The sequence below is a fragment of the Strix uralensis genome, chromosome 4 (assembly GCF_047716275.1).
Source record: "Strix uralensis isolate ZFMK-TIS-50842 chromosome 4, bStrUra1, whole genome shotgun sequence".
NCBI classification, from domain to species: domain Eukaryota; kingdom Metazoa; phylum Chordata; class Aves; order Strigiformes; family Strigidae; genus Strix; species Strix uralensis.
The window spans coordinates 30,615,835-30,638,229 of NC_133975.1; the positions used below are offsets into that span (position 1 = coordinate 30,615,835).

At 38.7% G+C, this 22,395-nt stretch overlaps 1 protein-coding gene across 1 annotated transcript in view; it reads right to left on the reverse strand.

Moving 5' to 3' along the window:
* Nucleotides 1–22,395, reverse strand: part of SCFD2 (sec1 family domain containing 2) — a 204,022-nt gene that overhangs the window by 141,432 nt on the left and 40,195 nt on the right. The window contains exon 4 of the mRNA XM_074866190.1: nucleotides 6,521–6,696. Coding sequence (XP_074722291.1) covers nucleotides 6,521–6,696 — 176 coding nt within the window. The remainder of the gene's footprint in view (nucleotides 1–6,520; nucleotides 6,697–22,395) is intronic.

A 22,395-nucleotide genomic window follows, 5' to 3' on the forward strand; every position in this document is an offset into this window, starting at 1 on the left:
ACATAATTATACATTACATGTAGACTAAAGCAATATAAATAACAAGGAATGCCACTGATCTTAATTCATTCTATGTAGAAATAAAGGTCTCACTACAACTCAACTATGAATTATTCTTGCAGAGAAAGAGGAATTACTCCAAAAGCTTTTGTATTTCCTCACTCCATTGCACAACACTGCTTGTTTCAGTAGCCCAGAAGCCTGTGCTTAAGCTTTTGGTTTATACCAGTTTAAAGTCAATAAATGTCACCTAGTAACTACTGCACCCTGTAGAAAAGTTGAGGGGTCTAAAAACTACAGTAAGTTCTAGGCAGGGAAAGTCTGCAAGCTGGTGTCTTGCAGTTTCCAATTTTATTGGCACAGGGTCCTGTGCAGGCATGCATATGTGAACAACGCCTATCATATTCTGCAATGGCCAAAAGTGCAAATAAATAATAATGTTATCCTTGATTGAGTCATGCATACCCTGTATCTGTAAAAATGGTAGAGAATCACAGCACAGGATGGAATGGTTAGTAACACCCTAGCTTTTAGATCTTGCTACTGAAACATTATCTACAATGTGAAATACTCAGCTGTACTGCAGTTTTTCCACTTCTTTTTTTGTGAGTTTGCACTCTAATATTCATAGGAGAAGGAATGAGGTCATTTTATTAACCTCATAACCACTCTCCGCCAACAGAAAAATAAAAACATTGGAATGACCATCTGGCATAAAGTTTCTGTTTGTCTTAAAAACATGTCTATATTTTCTGTTTCTCAAGACACCAAGGTCAAAAAAGATATGTGTCTTCTGACAAATTTGTCCTGGTTTAGCTAGGATAGGGTTAAGTTTCCCCAGCAGTGGGGGGGAAGCTCCAGCTGGGTTATTCAATACCATGCTGACTTTACCTCCTGGTGCCCAAGCATGGGAGAGTAGGTGAGCAGGTGTGTTATTCGATCTCTCTGCTCTCACTGCTGTATCAGTAGGTATCTTGCTCTGTTCATTGTTATTACTGTTATTGTTTGTTTTGTTGCTGTTGCACTGTTGTATTAAACCTCTCCTTATCTCAGCCCCGGGGCTTTGTATTTCACTCCCTTTGTGGGGGAGGGGCAGCGGCCGCGTGGTCTCAGACCCCGGCAGGGACTAAACCACCACACAAATTTTACAGCACAAAAATAAGAAAATAGAAATAAAATAAAATACAACTAATTAGTATTTGGAAATTTTAACTTAAGAATACTATACTGTCAGGAGTTCTCCATGTAAGTATGTGTACATAGTTCCCACCACCAGAGTATTCGACCTACTTTTATTATTATCAGGAGCCACTAAAAACTCCATACACTTTTGGTAAAATATTACGGTGTTCTCTTTCCTACGATAGCAAAGCTTTGACAAAAGAATGGAAAAGAACCTGTAAAATTTAAAAAACAACCAAGTCATCCTTTGAAAGCAAGTAAGTTAACTTTAGAAGGTAATGACTTTGATAGATACATCACATATTCTATATTGAATTCACACATAATGACAACTTTGCTATATAGATAGACGGTAGCCCATCTTTTAAGATCTATCTTTGCTTGCTAATTGGCATTACAGCACTGTATTTGTTTTTCTAAGCAGTCAAGGTGATGCGCAGTGCCCACCTGTATGTTCTCGGCAGAGACTAGATGTATAGAAGTAACACACTATTGAACTAGGTAGGCTGATCATGAGCTCAAATCCAAGAGCAATAGGACAATGCGTGTGAGGTGGTGGTACATATTGTCATGTCAATTGAAAAGCTGTACTCAGCATCTGCTAGAAACATGCCATTTCCAAACTCACTGATGACATTTCTGATGCCACAGCTGGGAGATGCTATGTATGGGAGCACTGGCCCAATCAGCAAGGCACTTGCTTCACAGTGAGTGCAGGACATGAAAGGAGTCAAAGATCAGAGGGGACTTGGTCTCAATTCCAGGGGCTTTAAGAAGTCAGACAATTCAAATAGGTGAAAACTGAAAGGATTTTACCTGGATATGCATCATAGAGCTAATTATAACCAACCAGAACAATACAGTTTACACTCTAGTTTTTCATCTATAAAACAAAATTGTGAATGTGTTGGGGATTTTTGGTTTGGTTTTGTGGGTTTGTTGTTTCGGGTTTTTTTTAGCATGATCTTTAATTTCAGTGACTCTTGAAATTATGTGACATTACTGAGCATTACAAAACAAAACTTTTGACAGTACTGAGATCCAATGGTAGCATCACAACTTCTAGGTCAATCCTGAAGCTGTCTAATTTCCCAGTAAACTGTGAAATGCTGGTCAGCAGGTGCAAAAACTTTGTGCCACAAAAAAGCCTCAAGCAGCAACAATCCCCTCCCCAACACTAATAACAACGAGTTTAGTAATCTTTCAGATTTCCTTACTTTGGGAAATGCGGTTATTTTAAGACAACAGTGCTGGTACATTTGCAGTTTTAAAATGAATTTTAGCCCAGACAACTCAAAAGAATAGAATGTCCTCATTCTAAAGAAGAAACACACCCCTCCCCTTTTTTGGGGAGATCAAAATAACAGTTTGCTTTCAACAGTCCTGATGCAAAAAACTGCCTGATGAAGTATGAGTTGGAGTTATTACTAGTGATCGTATGTTACAGAAAGGCATATACACTGGGAACTTTATACCATGGAATACAAACATAGCTTACACAGGATCTGGCATTTTAAAAATCCACTCAGTTCAGCAGAAAGGTTTGCATTTAAAAATGTGTAGCAGACAATTAGTTGAGGACAAGATGTAATGAACCTTTAGCTGCGATGCAGTGCCAACTGATACAACTGTTGCCAGAATTTGCTGCCACACAGAAATGACAGAACTAAGAGTAAACTTTTTAACATGACAATGTCTCTGCTCGTGACAACCTACAGAAACTTGGAATCAACTTAAATCCTCCCCCTCCTCTTCTGTCTCACTCCAAAGTACAGCAGCAGAATTTCAAGTTGCTTGGAGAATGTCTGTTTTCTTCGGGGGGAAATGCATTTCAAGTACTTCGTATGCTATTTTAGAAACTCGGTCTGATAAACTTACTTGCACTGAACAAACCCCAACCTTGGGATTTCAATGGATGGGCTATTCATAAAATAGACTGCTACTCAGTACAAGAAGTACTTTACTCTTAAATCTTGAGAGCAAGGTTATGCCAGAAGAATGCAGCCAACTCTAAGAGGTGGCATCCAACCTGCACAATTTCAGAGCAGTACCCTTCACAGAGCAACTGCACCTTTTCTTGGGGTACATTCATTCTGTCTACTGCTGCTGGGTACTTTTAAACTGAATTTGGGGCAGAAATCCCTGCTCAGTGAATATATGAGTAGTATACATTAAAAACAACAAAAAACATTTTTTCTCTTACAGTGTCACATTTTGTTTAAACTCTGGAGAAAGCTCCTCTTCTTGTGCTTTTGTATTTCATGGGCCTCTATTGCTTAATAAACCTCCATGAAAGTCATAAAGTTGAGAAGAACAGAGGATATAGCTAAACAGAACTGAAAAGAACAGAGTGACAACATACTGTCTTACATTCCTAAATTTTAAATCCTCACATGAAGGAAAACAAGGCAGTCACATGAGGAATACTGGGGAGTTGCAGACAACATGGTGCAGCATTTAGCTTGTGTTCCCCTTCACACCTATCAGTTTTACGGATGGTCAGAATTAGAAAAACAGAAAGAAGACCTCAAGAGAAGGAAAATATGATGGGGAGGGATATACTTGGTAAATAGGATATGTTGTTTCAATTCACAAAGCATTTAAAACTTCTGGGTAGTAAAAGCTCCATTATGTACAAAGGTGAGGTAGAGCAGCAGAACAGAGAGAAAGCTTGTGATTGACAAGATGAAGCATTCTGATGCATTACTCTTAACCCAGCACACAATCCTCTTTCCTTTGAGGTCAAGGCCATGATCCCATCAAAATCCGATTTCACTTTCAGACCATTCATCCATCCCAGTTAAGGAGAGGACAACTCTGTAGAATGCAGCCACACTGACTTTCAGCAGACTTCTAGTCAAAACCAAACTTCCTTGCTGGAGATGTAAAAAACTTATTGAGACAACACAGGTCTGAAAAATGTCGTTACAGCTCTTTAAATATGATAGAATAGTGGAAGTGGGCTATTTTCTACCTCTACCAGGCAGTTTTAGAACTGAGTACCTGCAACATCAACTGAAAGGAGTGAATCAAGGAGTAAAGAGAAGAAGAAAAATGGAAGAGATTATTCAACGTAAGAGTTAGACTAAAGGTCTCAGGTCAACAATGTGGTTTTTCTGAAAAGCACAAAGTAGACTAAGCAGAGAATCATGAGACCCATTAGAGAGATCCAGTAACGAAATTCTGAAACTATGCACATTTATTTTTTTGGGAAATCTGAGACTTCTAACACCAGCTGTTTATACTGGGTTATCTCCTTCGGCATCAGCTAGAGTCTGACATGCATCCATCAGTGAAAAATCTAGAATTCCTACATTGTCCAAGTCTCATAATATTACTCCCAGTAGATCCTTCACAAACAGTTGTCTTCTATGTGGTTCCAATACAGGATAGTAACAATGCTACTTTCATTTTGAAAAAATTACTTTTTATTGAGGATTTTTTAAGATTTATTATTTAAAATATCTGAAACATAACAATTATGCTAAAGAATTTCTCATTAGTACTGCTGAAATAAACTACCATGTCATCAAATTTAGTGCAGAGTGCTATATACCAACAATTCACAATGTAATGTCCTAGTTGATTTTTTAAAATAAAAATGTCTCTGATGTCTTCTGGGTCTCAGTATTTTGCTACAAACCCCTGACAACAGATCAGAGACAGGCCATGTGCTCAGAAGCAGATAATGCATGTCAGACTCTGTCTTCAAAATAGAGTCAGTAAAAGGATACATGCTGTACAGATTGTGTAATTCAAAATAATTGTTGTTTGAACTACTGAAAATGAGTATGTGCTTAACGAACAGTTACAAATGTTAGCCTAGAAAGTTTGCTTTGGCTAACACATTTTACCTTAATATGATGGGTGGAAGGCTGTGGGTATAATCCAAAGCCACCTACAATTATGAGAGTGCTTGTTATACATTTCTTTTTTATGAAATATATAGTTTTGTGGTTTCTTACCTCTGTTTTTCCACTCCCTGTTGATTTATGGCATGGCTTTTATATAGGCAGCTGTCTGTTGTTGTGAAAACAATGCTGAGCTTGCAGCTTTATTTTGATCCTAAAGCTGAACTGGTTTTAAGATGCAACTTAGCCAGCTTCTGAGAAGAGCTATGTGACATGAGTCTCTGCAGGGGACAGAAGGGGACTATGGGCTGTCAGTCCCATGCTCTGCAGTCTAGACAAACCAAAGAATGGCTGCAATGAGTTTTTACCTGAGATGTGTTTGTTTCTTAACTAGAGAAAGAAGGCTGCCTATGTTATTTAAAAATATTTCAGTCTTACCAAGAGAGAATAGTTTTTTAAATTAATGTAGACAAAAGCTTGCTACTATTTAAGTTTTGCATTTTTTGCCCTCCCAAACGTTGCAAAAATTCATTGACTACAAAGCTATGAAGTATGGGCTGAGTCCTCTCAAAGGACCAGGGATTATACCCTGCTGCCAGAGAGCATGAGGAGAGTTGGGTTGTTGGTTTGTTTTTGACATCTAGACAAAGGCAGATAATTTTTACAGAAGTATCTGGCTGATAGATAGGTTTTTATAGAAGAAGTTGAGGTCCACACTATACACTTCACTCATTTAAAGCTGACTCTAAGTTCACTAGAAGTTAGCTCATGAAGACTTACTAGCATTTCAGAAGACAGTTCCTCTAAAAACAACACAGTGAGAGAAGAGACAGCACAGGGAAGAAAGTTCTGAGCTTTCCCTGAATTTCAGCAGAAATTAACTCTATTAAGTTCTTAGAAAAACTCCTCCTTTGTTTGGTACATCTCCAAAGGTTAGTAGGACGGAGTTCAATATACCACTAAATCTTAATTTCCTGAGAGAAATCCAAGAGTGATACAAAATGGTATGTAAATAATACTGCGGTCACCAACAGGATGCTGTAAAAAATGTGGTGGTGGGAAAAGCTGACGGTAGATGACAGCTGTGAGCAAGAGAAACCTCACTCTCTTGATGCATGGAATTTCCTACTATACTTTCATCTGCTCAGTAAAAATTACACAAGTTTTAAACTCACGTAGTAACAAAGTTCTCTCTGCATTTGATTCAGCATGTTACCTCAAGAAGCATCTTCAGACTGGTAGCAATAATCATCATCATCATCACCCTATCCAATGCTAAAAGCTGTATCATCTTGAAATTTCACATAGATGTAAAACCAACACCCAATTCAGATTTCCTTTTACCAGTTTGGCAATAAGGAACAGCTTTTTAGCAAGACATCCAACAAATTTCTTCATAAAAAATACAAGCTACAGAATTCAATGGGAATTCAAAAAATTAAATGAAACATTTTTACTTAGGTCAAATAAATTCACATAATATGTACCTGCAGAAGTAATCTCTCAAAGGCAAGAAAGTTGTCCCATTTGGAAGTTTGGGGGTGTTTCAAAGTCTGGACTGCAGCCAGCACAAGCTGTAGAAGACCACAATGGTTCTCCAAAGCTTTGAGATTATTTCTGAAAAGCTGAATGTATGAGCTGAGCTGTTCTGGGGTGACTCTGCCTGTGGAAAGGAAAACAGGGCACAGCATTCAGTGGCGGCAAATACAAACCTAGATTATTTAAATTATAGTCAATGGGTTATAGAGAACTTTAGAGGCTCTCTCCACTATGGGCTTGATCCTAGCTTCACTGCAATCACTCGGAGCTTCAAGAAGCAGCAACAGGTCAGGACAAAGACTTACTTCATTCATGAACTGTGGGTTAAGGTATGTGGTGTGGTATGGCAGGTATTTAACAATACACAATACTGCTGACATAAAGGGTAATACAATTTTTTGTTTTCAGATATAGAGGGACACTCATTTAAACTAGGGAAATAATCCTTGATGACTACTTCTAAACAATGGTTGATCTTTCTATTTTTATCAAAAGTCCAATGGGAATTTGTGAGCCTTCTACCTTACACCAAACCCACACCCTCCAGCTGCTTCCTGCGGGTGCATTTCTGATCAGTGTTGACTCAAAAACGAGAGTTAATGTTATTAGAGTTAATTCAAGGAACTGTTTTCTGGAGCTGTTCTTGGAAGGGACACTTCCAAGGCGTGACTCTTCAGTTTCTGAGATGCAGTAAGCATAGCATGATGTCACCCGTTATTTGAAAATAAATACCCCAGTGCCCATACGTTGGTCTGTAGATCTTTCCTTAATAGAAGAGCATGAGAGGAGTCATTCAGGCCACACAAACACCACAAAATTAGCAGTTATTCCTTCCAACAGTAAAGTGCCAGCTAAACTGCTCAATCAATTTAAATTTTAGAAGTGATCTGTTCCAGGAAGGAAGGTCCATAGTACCTCATCCACCCCAAGAAAATCATCCCAGGCAATCACACATGCCATCAACACACAAGGAAAAATGGTGTCAAAACACCATCCTAATTGCAAGACTAGAGCCCAGTCCAGGGCTCTTTCCTGGTTCCTGGTGGCCTCTGCCAGTAATGAGTCATTCTCCTCAAGCAAACCAGACCTAAAGAGCAGGGACATGTGAGATGGAGTGAGGAAGATCCTCTAACTTAAACAGGACAAGCTTTAGTGCCAGGAAGGCACTAGGCTGAGCTGATGCTAGGCAGTTCATGGTTACACCACTGATCATTTTATTCAGTATTTTTCCGTAAGGGAAAGATCTTGTAAGACTGCCACTGTGTTTCTTCTCTGTGTTTGGTTATATCATCACTTTACAAGACTCTTCATCTGCCTCCATCATTTCAGTATCATATAAATGGTGAATAATTTTTTCCAGCAGTGGATAAATGTTGAAAGCACTTTCTCTTAGCTTCAGTGATACCAAGGGCAGTCTTTGGAAGAGCATTTAGATTAGGGAAAGCTGCTAAATAAAGCAAAAGCACACAGGCTCTTTATGTGAATTTTAATGGAAAGCATCAAACCAAAAAGTCAGCAAATTAACACACAAATCAAGCTGACACCACTCAGTAGGCCAGAGAGCTGACAAAAGGCTTCCACAGTTAGCCCACATAGGCTAAAACAGCAACCACAGCCATGTGTGTTTTTAGACTAAACACTGGAGCTTTCAGTCTTGTTTTATTTCTTTCAAAGCTGTGTCAGGCAGATTTACACGGTGATTTGAAAATGTCAGTCCGTGATGCCTTGAAGCATACCTTTGATAAAGACTGCATTATTACCTATAGCAGTCCTAATATATTGTAGCATATTCAAAATCTGATAACTTCCTTCAACTGAAAGAACATGAAGTTGACAGCCCTTCCCTCATATGAAACAGTAAAGCGGGAGGGCTTTCAAGACTTCTGATTTCAATTTTTAAAAAAATAGTTTTTCAAGAGTTTTGTTCCATAATGTCCCTTGGGAAAGTGAATCCAGATGCAGCACTGGGTCAGTCTGAGATCTATTCAACACCATTTTAGATAAACAATCAAATTCTTTCCCACCCTCAGAGTACCACCAAAAGAAAGCCCAACACATACGTAAACTTAAGTGAAATCCTGACCTTACCAAGCCATTAACAAAACTTTAATGCCAAGAGTCCAGCATCTCATCTGTGATATTTACAATATCCATGGAACCAACTCAGATCCAGAGTTCAAGAGTTCCTGCCACTTTCTACACAGAAATCTCCCTGGACAGCTGGCTGATAAATACAACTGTTCCAGTAGATGAGGAAAGGAATTTGGGAAAGTGATTGGTGGTAATCAGCAATTAAATGACTTTTTCTGAGGCCAAAATCCTCACCACCTTCCCTGTTGCTTGCTCACAGAGGGAGATTTCAACCCAACAGACGAAATTTAATCTAATCCCAACCCTACCAGGCTTTTTTATTTTTTTAAAGTCCCTCTCCTGTTTCAAGTACTTTTGTGTTGCAATGTGGCAGACAGGTCCTATGAAATCAAGAGGAGACAGATGACAAGCACATCATCATGTTTTAACTGACATTTTGTTCTTTTAAAGCAAATGCAGAGATTCACAGGCAGAAGATGGCAGAAACTCATAGCAGAAAGGACTGTCCTGCTCTTGTCCTGCATCTTATCCTGCTCTTTTCTTCTCTTCCTGCTCCATCACAGTCATAATCTGCTCCAAACTCTACACCTACACATAGCCAGATGTCTGTGTGGGCACCAAAGTCTGACTTGCAAGGACTACATTATGCTGACAAAGCACTTCATCATTTTTTAATTCCTGAATGTGGAAAGAAGGAGAAGTACAACCTCAACCACCCTTAAGGGATTTAAAAGTACTAATAACCTTTCTTACACAAACACAAGGAATTCCATATTGTCTGGGAAGCAAACTTTGTCATTAATAGTTAACGAGAGTAGCATGTGTGAAACAGGTACATTTATCCCAAACTGTGTCAATGACATTAAATCACAATACAGGACTTGATACAAACAACATCTACTGAAAGCAACATTAAAAAAACCTAAACAAACAAAAAAAAAAGAGTTTCAGAGCTTCATGCCTCTTCCCAAGTACAGCAGAGAGGATAAAATGAGTAGGTGGTGACTGGGAAGGCTCACAGTGAAACTCAAAAGTTAACAGAATACGGGAGGATGGGGAGCAGGGAAGAAGAACAGTAATGCTGATAATACTGATGATGCAGGTAGTGCAGGAATTAATTCAGCTAAGAAACTGTGAATAGTTAGTTAGGTACAATCAAAGTATTTGTGCACTAATGCAAGAATCTTGGGCAACAGAACAAAAAAAGTGTAGGCAATGAAACTGGACACTACAGAAGTAACAGAAACATGATGGACTAGGTACCAGTCTCACTACTGAAGAGCCAGTTCTATCCAGGAAACACTGAAAGTCAGTGTGATGAAGTACCTCTGTATTTTAGTAATCTGACAAACTGAGGATAAAAAGGAAGTGATAACAAGGACTAGGCTAGTCTAGGAAAAAAGAAAACTAATATTTATGCCTAAGAAATGGTGAAAATTAGCTACCTTATTAGTCTGATGTCAGGGTATGGAAAGCTTCAGGCCAAATACCCAGGAAAAAAATACCTTACATCACAGAGAAAAGTGGGATAAAATGCAAAGCACATTTATCAAAGAATATCATGTCAAACTGATATTTAACTAATTAATGAATTTATTATAATGCACACGGATTTAGCATAGCATTAACTATGCCATAAGCATATTTAAAGGGGAAAAGACTAGGATTAGAAGAACTATAAGATATCAGAAACCTCCAAAAGTAGATGGCAGTTAATTTGCAATGGGCATAAGTAAAGCATGAATATATTTACACAAGACATTAAGAAACATATCGCTGTATCAACCGATCTTCCAATAATGGAGACAAGGGTGGAAGCAAACATTCTAAGGTGGGATTTGATGATTGTCTAATGAGCAGTTGCATAAATGCTCACAAGACTTAGTTCAATACAAATGGCCCCCTTCAATCCTTCATTCCTACGATAATTAATTCGCAAACATATTGGGACATACAGATGTTGAATTCCACCTTCAACTTTCAAGAATTCAGGACAGATCCCAAAAGAACTACAGACCACTTTTGCCACCTTTCAAACTACAGAAGCCGTACCTTGTATTTAAAAAAAAAAAAAAAAAAAGTAATTCAAATATTCAAATAAATGATTTTTTGTTAAATATGAAAATAGCAGCACTGAATACCAAGATCTGCAACACTTTACCATACAGAAAATGCACAGTTAATACCACATGCACAAATTATGATGTGTACAGTTAGACTGCAGGGAAGAAATAATTCTACTACTAGTAAAGCAGATCACTCAAGTTAGACACACTGGGGCAGAAATTACCAGTAACTGATATTAAAGGTCTGTCAAAAATCTGTTTTTGATTAGTGAGAGTAGCCTGAGTGGAACAAAAAGACTTTCACCTCAACAGTTAAACAAAAAGTTAACTGGACAAACCATATTTGTAGACATCAAGACATGATTCCACAGTATGACTTTTTTCCATTTTAAATTAATGCTGCCATCTACATAGTGTAATGCAGGCATTGCTTCAAGAAAATAATTATTTTTCAAGATAGATTTACTGGTAGAAGTAAATTTTTAAAATTCAGAATCCCAAAGTACTTTTTTTTTTTACATAAAGATTTATGGATGAATGAGGTGTCTAGAGCAGAGGTCAGAATTATCAATGCGCTGTTCCAAACATACAGTCCTTATTTTTTTCATGTAACACTTAGTTAATTATCTCCATAGGGACAAGAAAACAAGTAAAGAGTAAAGTACATTTTGTGACTAGTTGAAAAAATAAGTGGATGCTTTTCCAAGACTACAGGAACCGCCAAATACACATAGCTTTAAACTTTGTTCAATTTTATGCAAGGACACAGTTTGAGCTTCACTGCCTAGAGCACTTTCGCTGAGGTCCACTTTTCACTTGACAGAACCACAAATAAGAAATGACCTTGGCACACTCATGTCCACAGGCAAGATTTTTCAAGGCAGTAGAGGGCTGAAAAATTCCAAATAAATTGTTTTCCTTGTCCACAGTCTCAGGAATATAGAACTATCTCTCCCAGTAGCTTGCCTCTGATCATGTCCAATGCCGGATACTTGCACGGAATGTAGAAAGCTCTCATACTCTACAAAGCCAATTGGGCAATAGTACTGCTAAGGGAGTCAGATATTTTGCAGGCTAAGTGAGAGCAATTTAGTAGGATGGATGACGCCCCTTATGTCTCCTTGTTAGTGTAATTTCCAGATGTTATTATTAACTCAAAATGCTTTTGTAGTTCTTAGGAAGTTTCAGCAACACTCTTTAACAGCAAGTGCCACAAAAAAAATTTGATTTCAATTTTTCTGTAGTTAATTTCAAAAGCCATCCAGTCCTTAAATTGTTAATAAAGAAGAGAAGAATGGCAACTACTTACCAGTTCTTTGGAGAAATGAAAAGTAGGCCAGTATGAGATGCACTGTTTGACTGGCTTCTCCAGAATAAGTCTCTGGACCTGAAAAGCGCTAAACCTTACAGCAGACTGACAGCAGATGTCACAGGCTTCTTTCTGAGAGCACATGCTTATCTCCCACAAACACAAACCCATCTGCTCTGGGGCTGATGGTCCCTGGTAAGCGCCTCTCCCTTTTCTGTTGCAGGAGCACTAGTATCCAGATAACTCCATGGTCACAGGTGTGAGCACAAACAGCAAGTCCCCACTACCGCAATTCCAGAATAAATCCATCTTGGGGGTCTGAGCAGCCCCTGAAGTACACCCCAGACTGCATGGCACTGGCATCCTCCTGCTGCCTACCGCCAGCAGCACCATGTCACTGAGGAAGAGCTGTGACCAGCCTGTTACGGAGGCTCTCAAATAAACAACCAACCACCAAAAATAAAAAAATTAATTATTAACACAGTTAACTAGCTCTCCGTAAATTATAGGTTCGAACGTCTGTGAGAGGAGAACAGAACAACTTTTCAGGGTTTAACGGCAACCCAAAACGCGTAACAAAGAACTCTATAGGGGATTAACGGCAACCCAAGGGTTTAACGGCAACCCAAAACGCAGAACCAAAGCCTCACTACCTAGGGTTTAATGACAACCCAAAACGCTCTATTACTCACCTAACAAGTGAGGGCTCTCAACCTCGAGGACCTGCTCAGGGCAGCATCCCGACCCAAGGCACCTCGAGGAGTTTCCTTGGGCAGTGTCCTGGCCCAAGGGGAGAGTCTTAGACCGCACCATGCTGCTCCAGGGGACGAGCTCAAAATGGCTTCCCAGGGACTCCATTTATACCCACGCCGAATCTGACCTGTAGTCAATAGCGGCTCCCATTGGCCAAAGGTCCCAATTACCACGAAGCCCTGAGAACAAAGGCAGCCAGGAGCTGCCACACCTCAGCAGCCAAGAAGCTCTGCTTTCATTGGGCGGATGCACCTGCCACACAGCCTTGCTGGCCCTTATTGACCCACCGTTCCTTCTGCCACCTTAGCAATAGCTGCAGGACACAGGCATTGGAGGTCAGCCACTCTTCCCTGCCTGTCATAGGCTTTCCAGTGCCTCTCAAATCACTCCAGAGTGATGGACCTTCAGGGAGGCAGAGCCTGTCACATGTCTGAAGGTGTGTATAGCAGTGGCTTTCAAGGGCGTAGGAGCCATTGACAATGCGACAACTATGCTGAGGTTTAGCAAATTCTGAAATAGAGGTATACACTCAGAACAAATAAAGCTGGACTGTATTTACTACTCAACTAACACTTGCCATGTGAGTCTGAACATCTAACCCAACTTGACTCCAGTCTCATCAGCTGTAGCATTGAGTTAGTTATCTCAAAAGCAGTTTATTATTCATCACTAGATGCGTATGGTATCATTAAATATTTGTTTTAACAGTGTTCCTATATAGATCATTTATATTCACACAAGTTCCATACGCTATTTTAGCCTTGTCTCCTAATTAGCCTCAGTCTTTTATTACAAAATGGAAACCATGCTTAAATATCAGTTCTGTTACTATTCTCTCAGAATTCTTTTACATGCCTTAAGACAAATAAAACCTAATCAATTAGGTGGGACAAATGTAATTAAAGCACTCTAATATAATCATCAATATTAAATGCCTAAATATGATGCCAGTTATGATTTATGATCTCTAGATTGTCTACAGTTTCAAGTTTCCCAGTATATTCAGAAGGCTTTGATAACATAACTGGTAGCTTAGGTGCCTCAATATGGATTGATAATATTTTCTTTTTCATCCTTCAGAGCTTTCTTTTTAAATGCATGGCCACTTCAACCCATTATTTCCTTCTTTGTGCACCCTACCATTCAGTCTCCCCTTTTCATTGTTAAATCAGTATGAACACAAAAAGTAACAACCATCTCTAGCCAGCATCTACAATATTCTCCAGTTGCCCTCTGAAATGTTAAAGCAAATTTCAGAACTGTTTGAATAAATAGGCGAAATCTTATCTCCCAGAATTAAGCTACCTAGGGGTTGCCATCTATATTAAACTTCCAATTTAATACTGGCATACTAGAATTTCTCAAATCCCTGTCTTGATCTTGATGGTCATATTTTATTACCTTACTTTTCACCTCTTCTACCAGGTTAAATAAATACTGAATAGTAGGCCCAGTCCCAAGCAGAGGGTCTTTAGCCCTAAAAAAACAGTAATCCTTGAGAACAGTAATTCACTGTGACTGTAAAGGGACTTGAAATCTGCAAATTTGGTTGAATCATCTCCTGGATGCTTTAAACTTCTCACAGAAATGAATCAACTTGTTTGTCTTAAAATAACACGCCCAAAGGATTTCAGGTGGCTTGTGCATGTCCTCATTTAGCACCAAGACATATGTTTTCAGACACTGAGTACTTCATCGTGTTCTTGGCACGCTGTCCCAGAGAGAGGGAGGTCGTTGTTCTTCTTCAGTACATTATTCACAGGACTGATTATTTCTCTGATGATTTCTGCAAGACTTGTGCAGCTGAGAATACCCTAACAATTATTTTGGGTGGTAAGCAAATAAATAGGGATGGAAAACATGATGATATATGAGTATGTACAAATGTAATTCATCATGTCTCTTGTGTAACGAGTCATCTTTTGCGAGACTGAATGATGAGGCTTACACAGTTATGCTTGGAAAAAAAGCACTGGGCAAGCCACCCAGTTTTACTGTATTGCCATGTTCCACCTCACGCCTTACACTTAAAGACTTTGCAAGCAAACCAGCACGTACTGTATCTTTGGTTTAAATCCTTTGGCACGGGCTGTTCTCAGCGACGCTTCACTCCTTTACTTCTACATCGCTTTCAGCTACTTTCTTCAAGTTTGCTCCCCCCTTTTTTTTGACTAGATGGCTCCTTTCTTAATGTAAAGAAATTCTGAAGCTCTTTCTGTCATATCCTAAGACACACAAAGCATGGTTCTTAGTGCTGATACCCACAGCTGCCCCCGTGTTCCAGTACCAACAAAGTGCAGCTGCCACATGTTTCCACTGTGTGACAAGCAGACACCAGAATCAGAATCTCCTAACCCATGTTCATGAACTCTCCTGCTCATGTAAAACACAGTTATTATGGCTGATGCACCCTATGAAATGAAGATATCACAGCACACATGTACAGCAATGTACAGCAAGTTTTATCTTATTTCCAACCAGGCTGCTTCCCCACAGATATAAATAACAGCAATTGCAGTAGATTTCCTTTTCTTGGACTTAAAGAATAAGTGTTTTATTTTTCACCCAGGGTCAAAGAGGCTTAAGGGATCTGCTCCAGTGTTTTTAACCATGCCTTGATCATCACAAATGGACAGTCTACAAGTACAGTGGCTTTGTTTAAAAAAAAAAAACCCAACACCAAAACCTTCAAATTCAAAACTTTCTTTTTAAGACTGGGAAGATATAAGTGAACTCAACTTCAGCAAAAAAAAAGAAGTAAGCTTAGTGAATAAAAGCAATCTCTGATGTTTATCTGAAAAAAACACCAAATAAATTTTAGCACTAAACAGAAAGATGGCAATACAATTACTTCTTTTCATGAAATTGCATAAGCATTCAGTAACTAACAAATAGTATCTTTAATACTATATATATATAAATACAAAAAAATCAGCTCACTTCTATATAGCAGAATTACTGATCTAGCTGTATACCTACTACTAACTAATGGGTAATCAAAAACTGGAAGAATCATTTCAACCTTTCTTGAGCAATTTTGTTTATTTGATATAAAAGTTGGTTGTTTAGACACATTAGAAACACTGTGACTGACTACAGATTCCAGCCAATAAAGCAGTAGTTACTTACGACATCTCTCAAAACAATACTAGTTACCAGTATATATGCAAGTAAATGATATTTAAATTTTTAAGCTTTTAACCCACAGTCATTTCCTCTTAAAGATACACAGTTTAAAAAATTAATAACAATGTACATTTACATTAAACATTTGTGAAGATTTGAAACAAAGGTTTATCTTACATTAATGTTTACTGCCAACTATTGTGAACATCATGTAACTTGTCTAGAGAAAGACCACATTAATACAGGCTTTTCACAATACTTTCATCAAGACAAAGAGACTTCATACTTAAGTTAACATAAGCTTTGCAGTATTACATTAGCAAAGAATATAAATAATGAAATTATATATTTGCAGAAGTCCTGCAAGAGCAACACACTTCTGTTTTCTTTTAAATTTTTAAGAATTATCTTCAACTCTAATCACAACCAGACATGGAAGGAGACCTGGCCACAAGTTCATATTTAAGTGTTTGGGTTTACTGTTTAAAAAAAAAAAAAAGATATTTACAAAGAAAAAAAAGAAAGACTTTATAGACTTTATACAAAAACTCCAGACACATAGAAAAACTATTGTCACCCCACTACCTTCTTAAAAGTAACAGTAAGGTTAGCCAAATAGTCCTGCATTGATGTGCCAACTACAATTTAATCAAAGATAACATACTACCAGCATATTTCTCTGTTTCACATCACTACACAGGGTTCTGTGTTTCACTTCCATCTGCTGTTTTGTAGCGGTGAAGAGAAAAGTAAATGGGGTATGAGATGCAAATATGACATGCTTTACAATTTTGTTAGGGCTTGAACCATTACCCATCTTACACCACAAGAGATTATTTAGTATGCAGTAGGTTATTGACTGAACAATGAGAGACAGTTGAGGCAAAAATACCTTTACTGAAACTTTGAAAACTAACTTAACATAGGAACTGTTTATTTCTGCAAGAGTATTAAGTCACAGAATAAAAAGAACCCTACAATTTTCATCAAGAGCTTGGGGTAAAACACGGTGCTTGATACTTCAGAACTAACTGAAGTCTTTCTTTAAACTTAAATTAAATGTGAGTAGTCCCAATATTACACTTCGTTTTTAAGGTAAATTCACATAATGCATAATGCAGTATTCATTAAACAAACCAACCAATCCAAACCAACTCACAACACACAGAACAAATCTGAACACTTGATTTCCTAAACAAGAACAACAAAAAGCCATTTACAGTCACCTGCAGGGAATACCTTCCTAAAATATTGAGGGAGAGATATTTTCCCTCCAAATAAACTTCTTTCAATAGAGGAAGTACAGAATGCTCTACAAAACTTCTATTTTTCTTTAATACTATTCTGAGTAATTTCAGTTTGGGATTAAAACATCTCTGCTAACCTTATCTGTTTAAAATGTATTTAATTTTGTCATGAGTACACTCCACATATCTATGTCTGTCTCCTCTAAATTAGGCATGTTTTCTTTAAGCAGAGGGCAGGACTTAACTCCCAGGGCCACTTCCAAACCCTCTCCCAAAAGCTGTAGCTGTTGTTGCATTAGGAGAAGCCAGTGGGGTTGCACATTCTAAACCGTTCTACAATTAAGATGAAGATTTGGTATTTCAAGGTATTTTTTTCAGGTAGGATGTGCAAATGACACAGATGTTCTATCACCGTTTTTCCTCTCCTTTCCTCAATAGGATGGATTTTAGTGTGTCTATTTCCCAGAAAAAAACTGCGTTTTTGATACTCTGCCATTAAAGATATACAAACCAGTGCAAAAATAACAGGTAGATGCGAAGTGGTGCTTTCCCCAAGTCATAAAGGAACATAACCTACTGAAAGACAAATTAAGGGAGGGGAGAAAGGGAGGGTGAGAGACAAAGAAAAGGAACTGGTAAGTTGTTTTAAAAAAAGAATTGTCTCAATCGGCTGGGCAGCTACAAGATCAACAGAGCTAGATAAGAACAAGCTACCTACAGCTGCCTTTATCGCTTTAGACTTTTCTTCTTCCTCATGAAATATATTGCACTGCTCCACTAGTTAGGAGTTCCTTTGCTTTTAAACTCATCAGTATTAAAGAGTCATAGCCTGTGTCTGGACCTGGCATAGTACCTCTTTTTTTGATCCTCAAGCCCTTGCCCAAATAAAACAAATGCAGTTAATAACAGTAATCTTAAGTAACTGCATGTAAGAAGTCCTCTCATTTTTAAATATTTCCAGTGTTTGAGCAAAAGTCCAACAAGGAGGATTAAAATCTATTGTTAGCATGATATTTCAACATTTGGGACACAGCAGTTTCCAGTTCTCTTTTCAACTGTAGAAACAATAGCTCTCACTAAGAACACATTTCATGGATGCCTGTAGACACTAGCAAGCCTCTTGCCACATTCAACATGCCATTTTGCAGCAATCACGAAGTCCTTTTTTTCAGCCTTTATTTCATCTTTTCCTGTGTTTCTTTCACTTGCAATAGTCTAATACTGGATCTGTGACCTAAATCCCTCTAAAGTTCAGGATTAAATGTGTCTGTCAAGTTGAACATGAATCAGCCACATGCCCTTGCAGCAATGGAAGCAAGCCATGTACTAGGTGGCATCAGCACAAATGCAGCTGGCGGGCAGAGGGAAGTGGTTATAACCCTCTATTTAGTACTTGTGAGACAGCAGCTGGAGTATGAAGTTTTGGGCTCCACAGTACAAGACACACTAGAGGAGGTCCAGAGAAAGATCACTAAAATGGTTTAGGGGACTAGAGAAAATGATGTACGAGTATGGCTGAAGGAGATGGGTTTGTTTAGTCTCAAGAAATAAAAGCAGGGAGGGGAGCTACTTACTGTCTTCAAGGACATAATGAGTGATTATAGAGAAGACTAAATCAGACTTCTTGGAGGTGCACAGTGAGAGGACAAGAAGCAATAGCCACACACTGCAGCAAGTGATAAATCAAACAGTAAAGGAGAACATTTTCTCCACAAGAGAGGTTAAGACTGGTGCAGAGTACCCAGACAGGCTGTGGAATTGCCATCCTTGTACATATTCAAAATTCAGCTGAACAAGGTCCAACATATCTAGTCTAACTCTTAAGCTGTCCTTGGTTTGAACAGGGGGCTGGACTAGATGACCTCCAGAGATCCCTTTCAACCCAAAATTATTCTACAATTCACCCGTATTTGTTGATACCACTCATTCTGTGCTAATCTGCTGGCAGTCATTAAAAAGGGGCAAATTTCCTGCCAAGCCTTTTCGGTCAACTTCTTACTACAGAATTCTTTCTCTGGGATGCACTTGATAAGAAAGGATGCATATCTGTGATCTCAAAATGAGTGTTCTGCCACTGCCTTTTCTTCTTCTTTACCACAAAGCTTCTACTACAGTGTTACCTCCACACTAACAGCCATTTCCAAGTCCAATAAGCACTCCATTCACTGTTCAACCTGCCAAGAGCGTAAGTACTCGCTCCTCATAAATCACATTTCTTTCAACTATAGGAACCTATATGTGCTAGACTGAAAAAGAAGGGATGGAGGATAAATTGCAAAATATGCACGTGGACACCACACCTTCAGTTATTCTAAGGTATGTTTGTTTTCTCTTTTGAGCAATTGTTTTGTGTTCTCAAGGATGCTACTCTATTTCGGCTGGTGAGACTGAAAAAATGAACTGGCACACCGCTTCCCTGAATTCAACATCCAACTGGAAAGAAGCACAATGATTAGTGCAAAGATGGCTTTTCAGCCGGTGATGCTTCTAAGCAACACTACACCCAAATGCAGTGTCACTTACAGATGAAAAACAAGCTTCTGCTCCTGAACATCTCTCCATCTCAGCTATTTTGTCACATCTCCTGAAAAACAGAGAACTTTGTTGGCAGGAATATCAGTATCCTTCATCCTTTCTGTTACATCTAATGAGCTACAGAGATGAACTGAAAAGTTTAGTTGCTTAAGAAAAACCAGCAGAAGGCTACATAGTCTTTGCACAATCCGGAGTTTGGAGCAACATCTCTGTCCTAGACTAGCAAAACCAATGATTACCAGAAGATAGGATCTATTTAGTTAGGTGAACATGGTGAACACTCTAACCATACTCAACAGAGTCAAAACCCTGAACTTCATCCTGGTGTAACACTGCAAGGTGAAACAGCCATACTATCAATTTCTTTCTACAGTTCTCAATGTGGTAATGACTATTCAGAAAGACCATCTTCATCAAGAGTTATCAGGGAAAGCCTAACCCCACTATACTCAAAGAGCACTCCCCTAGGAACGCAAAGGCCTATACAGAAGCTCCCCAAATAGGAATGTATCCAAAACTTTCAGAAACACTTCAGACTCTTCAAAAACATTTAGCAGTCTGAGAAGCAAAAAGCCTTCCTGCCTCTGGAGGTGAGTGATGTAACAAAACATCTGCTATACTGACCATCAGTGAGATTGGGAACATTTGCTTCAAGTCAAGACTACGTTTTGAGTTGCACTACAGGGAGAAATGAAGAACTCAGTATTACAACAGGCTGGAAAAAACAATTCTGCTTGGCTAGATAGTCCCACACTGCAGGACTTCTGTTACTTTTGATGAGACAAAAAGCAGACTAATTTAACTCAGGAACCGCCTGCTCAGGATCCAGGCTGTGCAGTGGAAGGAGTTCAGGCCTGAGACAGGCAGCATCCCTTCTCCTTGGAAAAATGCCCTGAGAACACCAGTGAGCCCTTGGAGTAGCACTGTGAGACCCATCGTCAGGAATTCGGGACTCCTGGGGCTAAGCCAGGCCACACTCAGCGTAGCTGGTATGGGCAGCCTCCCGTTTCATGAGAATGCCTGGAGGGAGACTTTGGCTGCTGCCTCACTGATTCTGCAGCTTGCTCTCCCAATGGGTTTGGAGACCAGGTAAACAGGCAACAGAGAAATGTGCATAAACAGCCCAAGAACCAGTCTACGATATGATCTCCTCTCTGCATAATGGGGGGCCATAGTGTCTCCCAAGCCCAGCTGTTATCCAGGTACCCATCACTTACCCAGAGATGTGCTGCAGATGGGATTCAAACACCCCGCAGACCGCTTTGAGCCCTGCAATGCTCATCTGCCTGTTCCTCCTTTGTAAAGACTTCAAACCCATACTGACATTGTCTCACTACTTGTCTCTATCACAGAGTTGTTCAAATGGTTGGCCAGGGTGGATTTTAGATATCTGAGATCAGGCTTGATTTATCTGGAAAGATATGTATGTACTTCTCTACTTTATTACAGTTTATTTTCTTAGTAAGTAGCTTTTATCCCTAAAGTTTATTCCAGGAATTGATAATATTGAATCTTGAATATTTTTACATCAATCTTGTCAGGAATAAGTAGCATGTTAAACACTGTTACAGTCCAATGCAATTTTTCATTTAAAAAAATAAAACACATTTTATATTCTTTAGATAAGGTATTCATCTACATTTTCCTGTCCATTTTAAGGTACTTTTCTAACTCAAAATGTTATTTCATATCTCCAGGCTAAAACTTCAGAATCTTCCTATTCCTACCCAAACAAATTTTAGAGTTCAATTCAACCCATGCAAGCCAGCCCATCTGAAAAAGTTACAGTACTTCTCTTTACTTCACAAAGCCTAAGGCTTTGCTAATTTTGTAGTGGGATTGATTTTTAAAACTGTATTTGTACAGTTCAAATGGAAAGAAACCAAAAGGCTTTTCTTCTGCTAACAAGGGCTCGTGTAACAGCACACTGCACTTTGTTTCTGTTACTATACTAGTGTTTCGACTTTCATCAGTCTCCATGCCAGTAAAAAGACACAATAAAGGAATTCAGTCTCAATCAAGGTTTACTGTGCTCTTTTCAAACAGAGGAGCAAGGGTGTTTCTAAAGCCACAAAAGAACATTTGTAGCACAGTTTTTACCACTGCCAAATACTATGCTAATAGCAAAGCTTTCAACAAGAGATTCATGGGCTGCCATGTTCAGAAGATGATTAAGATATGCATCAGACCTATGAAGAACGGAATGGGAAGTAGAGGAATGGAAAAAACAGCAACCTTTCTGCTGTAGTGTAAATCAGGCTGCTGCCTCAGAGCAGAACTACTTTCAGTCATTTACTTTAAGAGCTGAGCAGAAGTAAATCCTTTCCAGTATTTACAATTTCACTTGTATTTAGCACAATGCTATAAATCTCACCCAAATGCTATTCTGATGATCTTCTAAACTGTCTTCCAAAAAGCTTTTCAAAAGGAGACTTAATTCTTTAAATAAAACAATTTTCTTTAAATGCCAGGACTTTTATTATGTCAAAATAATTTACACCTACACAATAGGATATCTGACCAGAACTTGGCAAATATTTATCTTCCCCACATATTTATCAGCATTCACTTGGGTATCCAAAACACAAATGAAACTGCCTCTGAGGCAAAATGGAGCATATGTAGCTCTTAAAAAGTCTTGTTTGTTGTTTTCTGTTTTTTTTAAAGTGTGTGCGTGTGTATATCTAGAGATATGG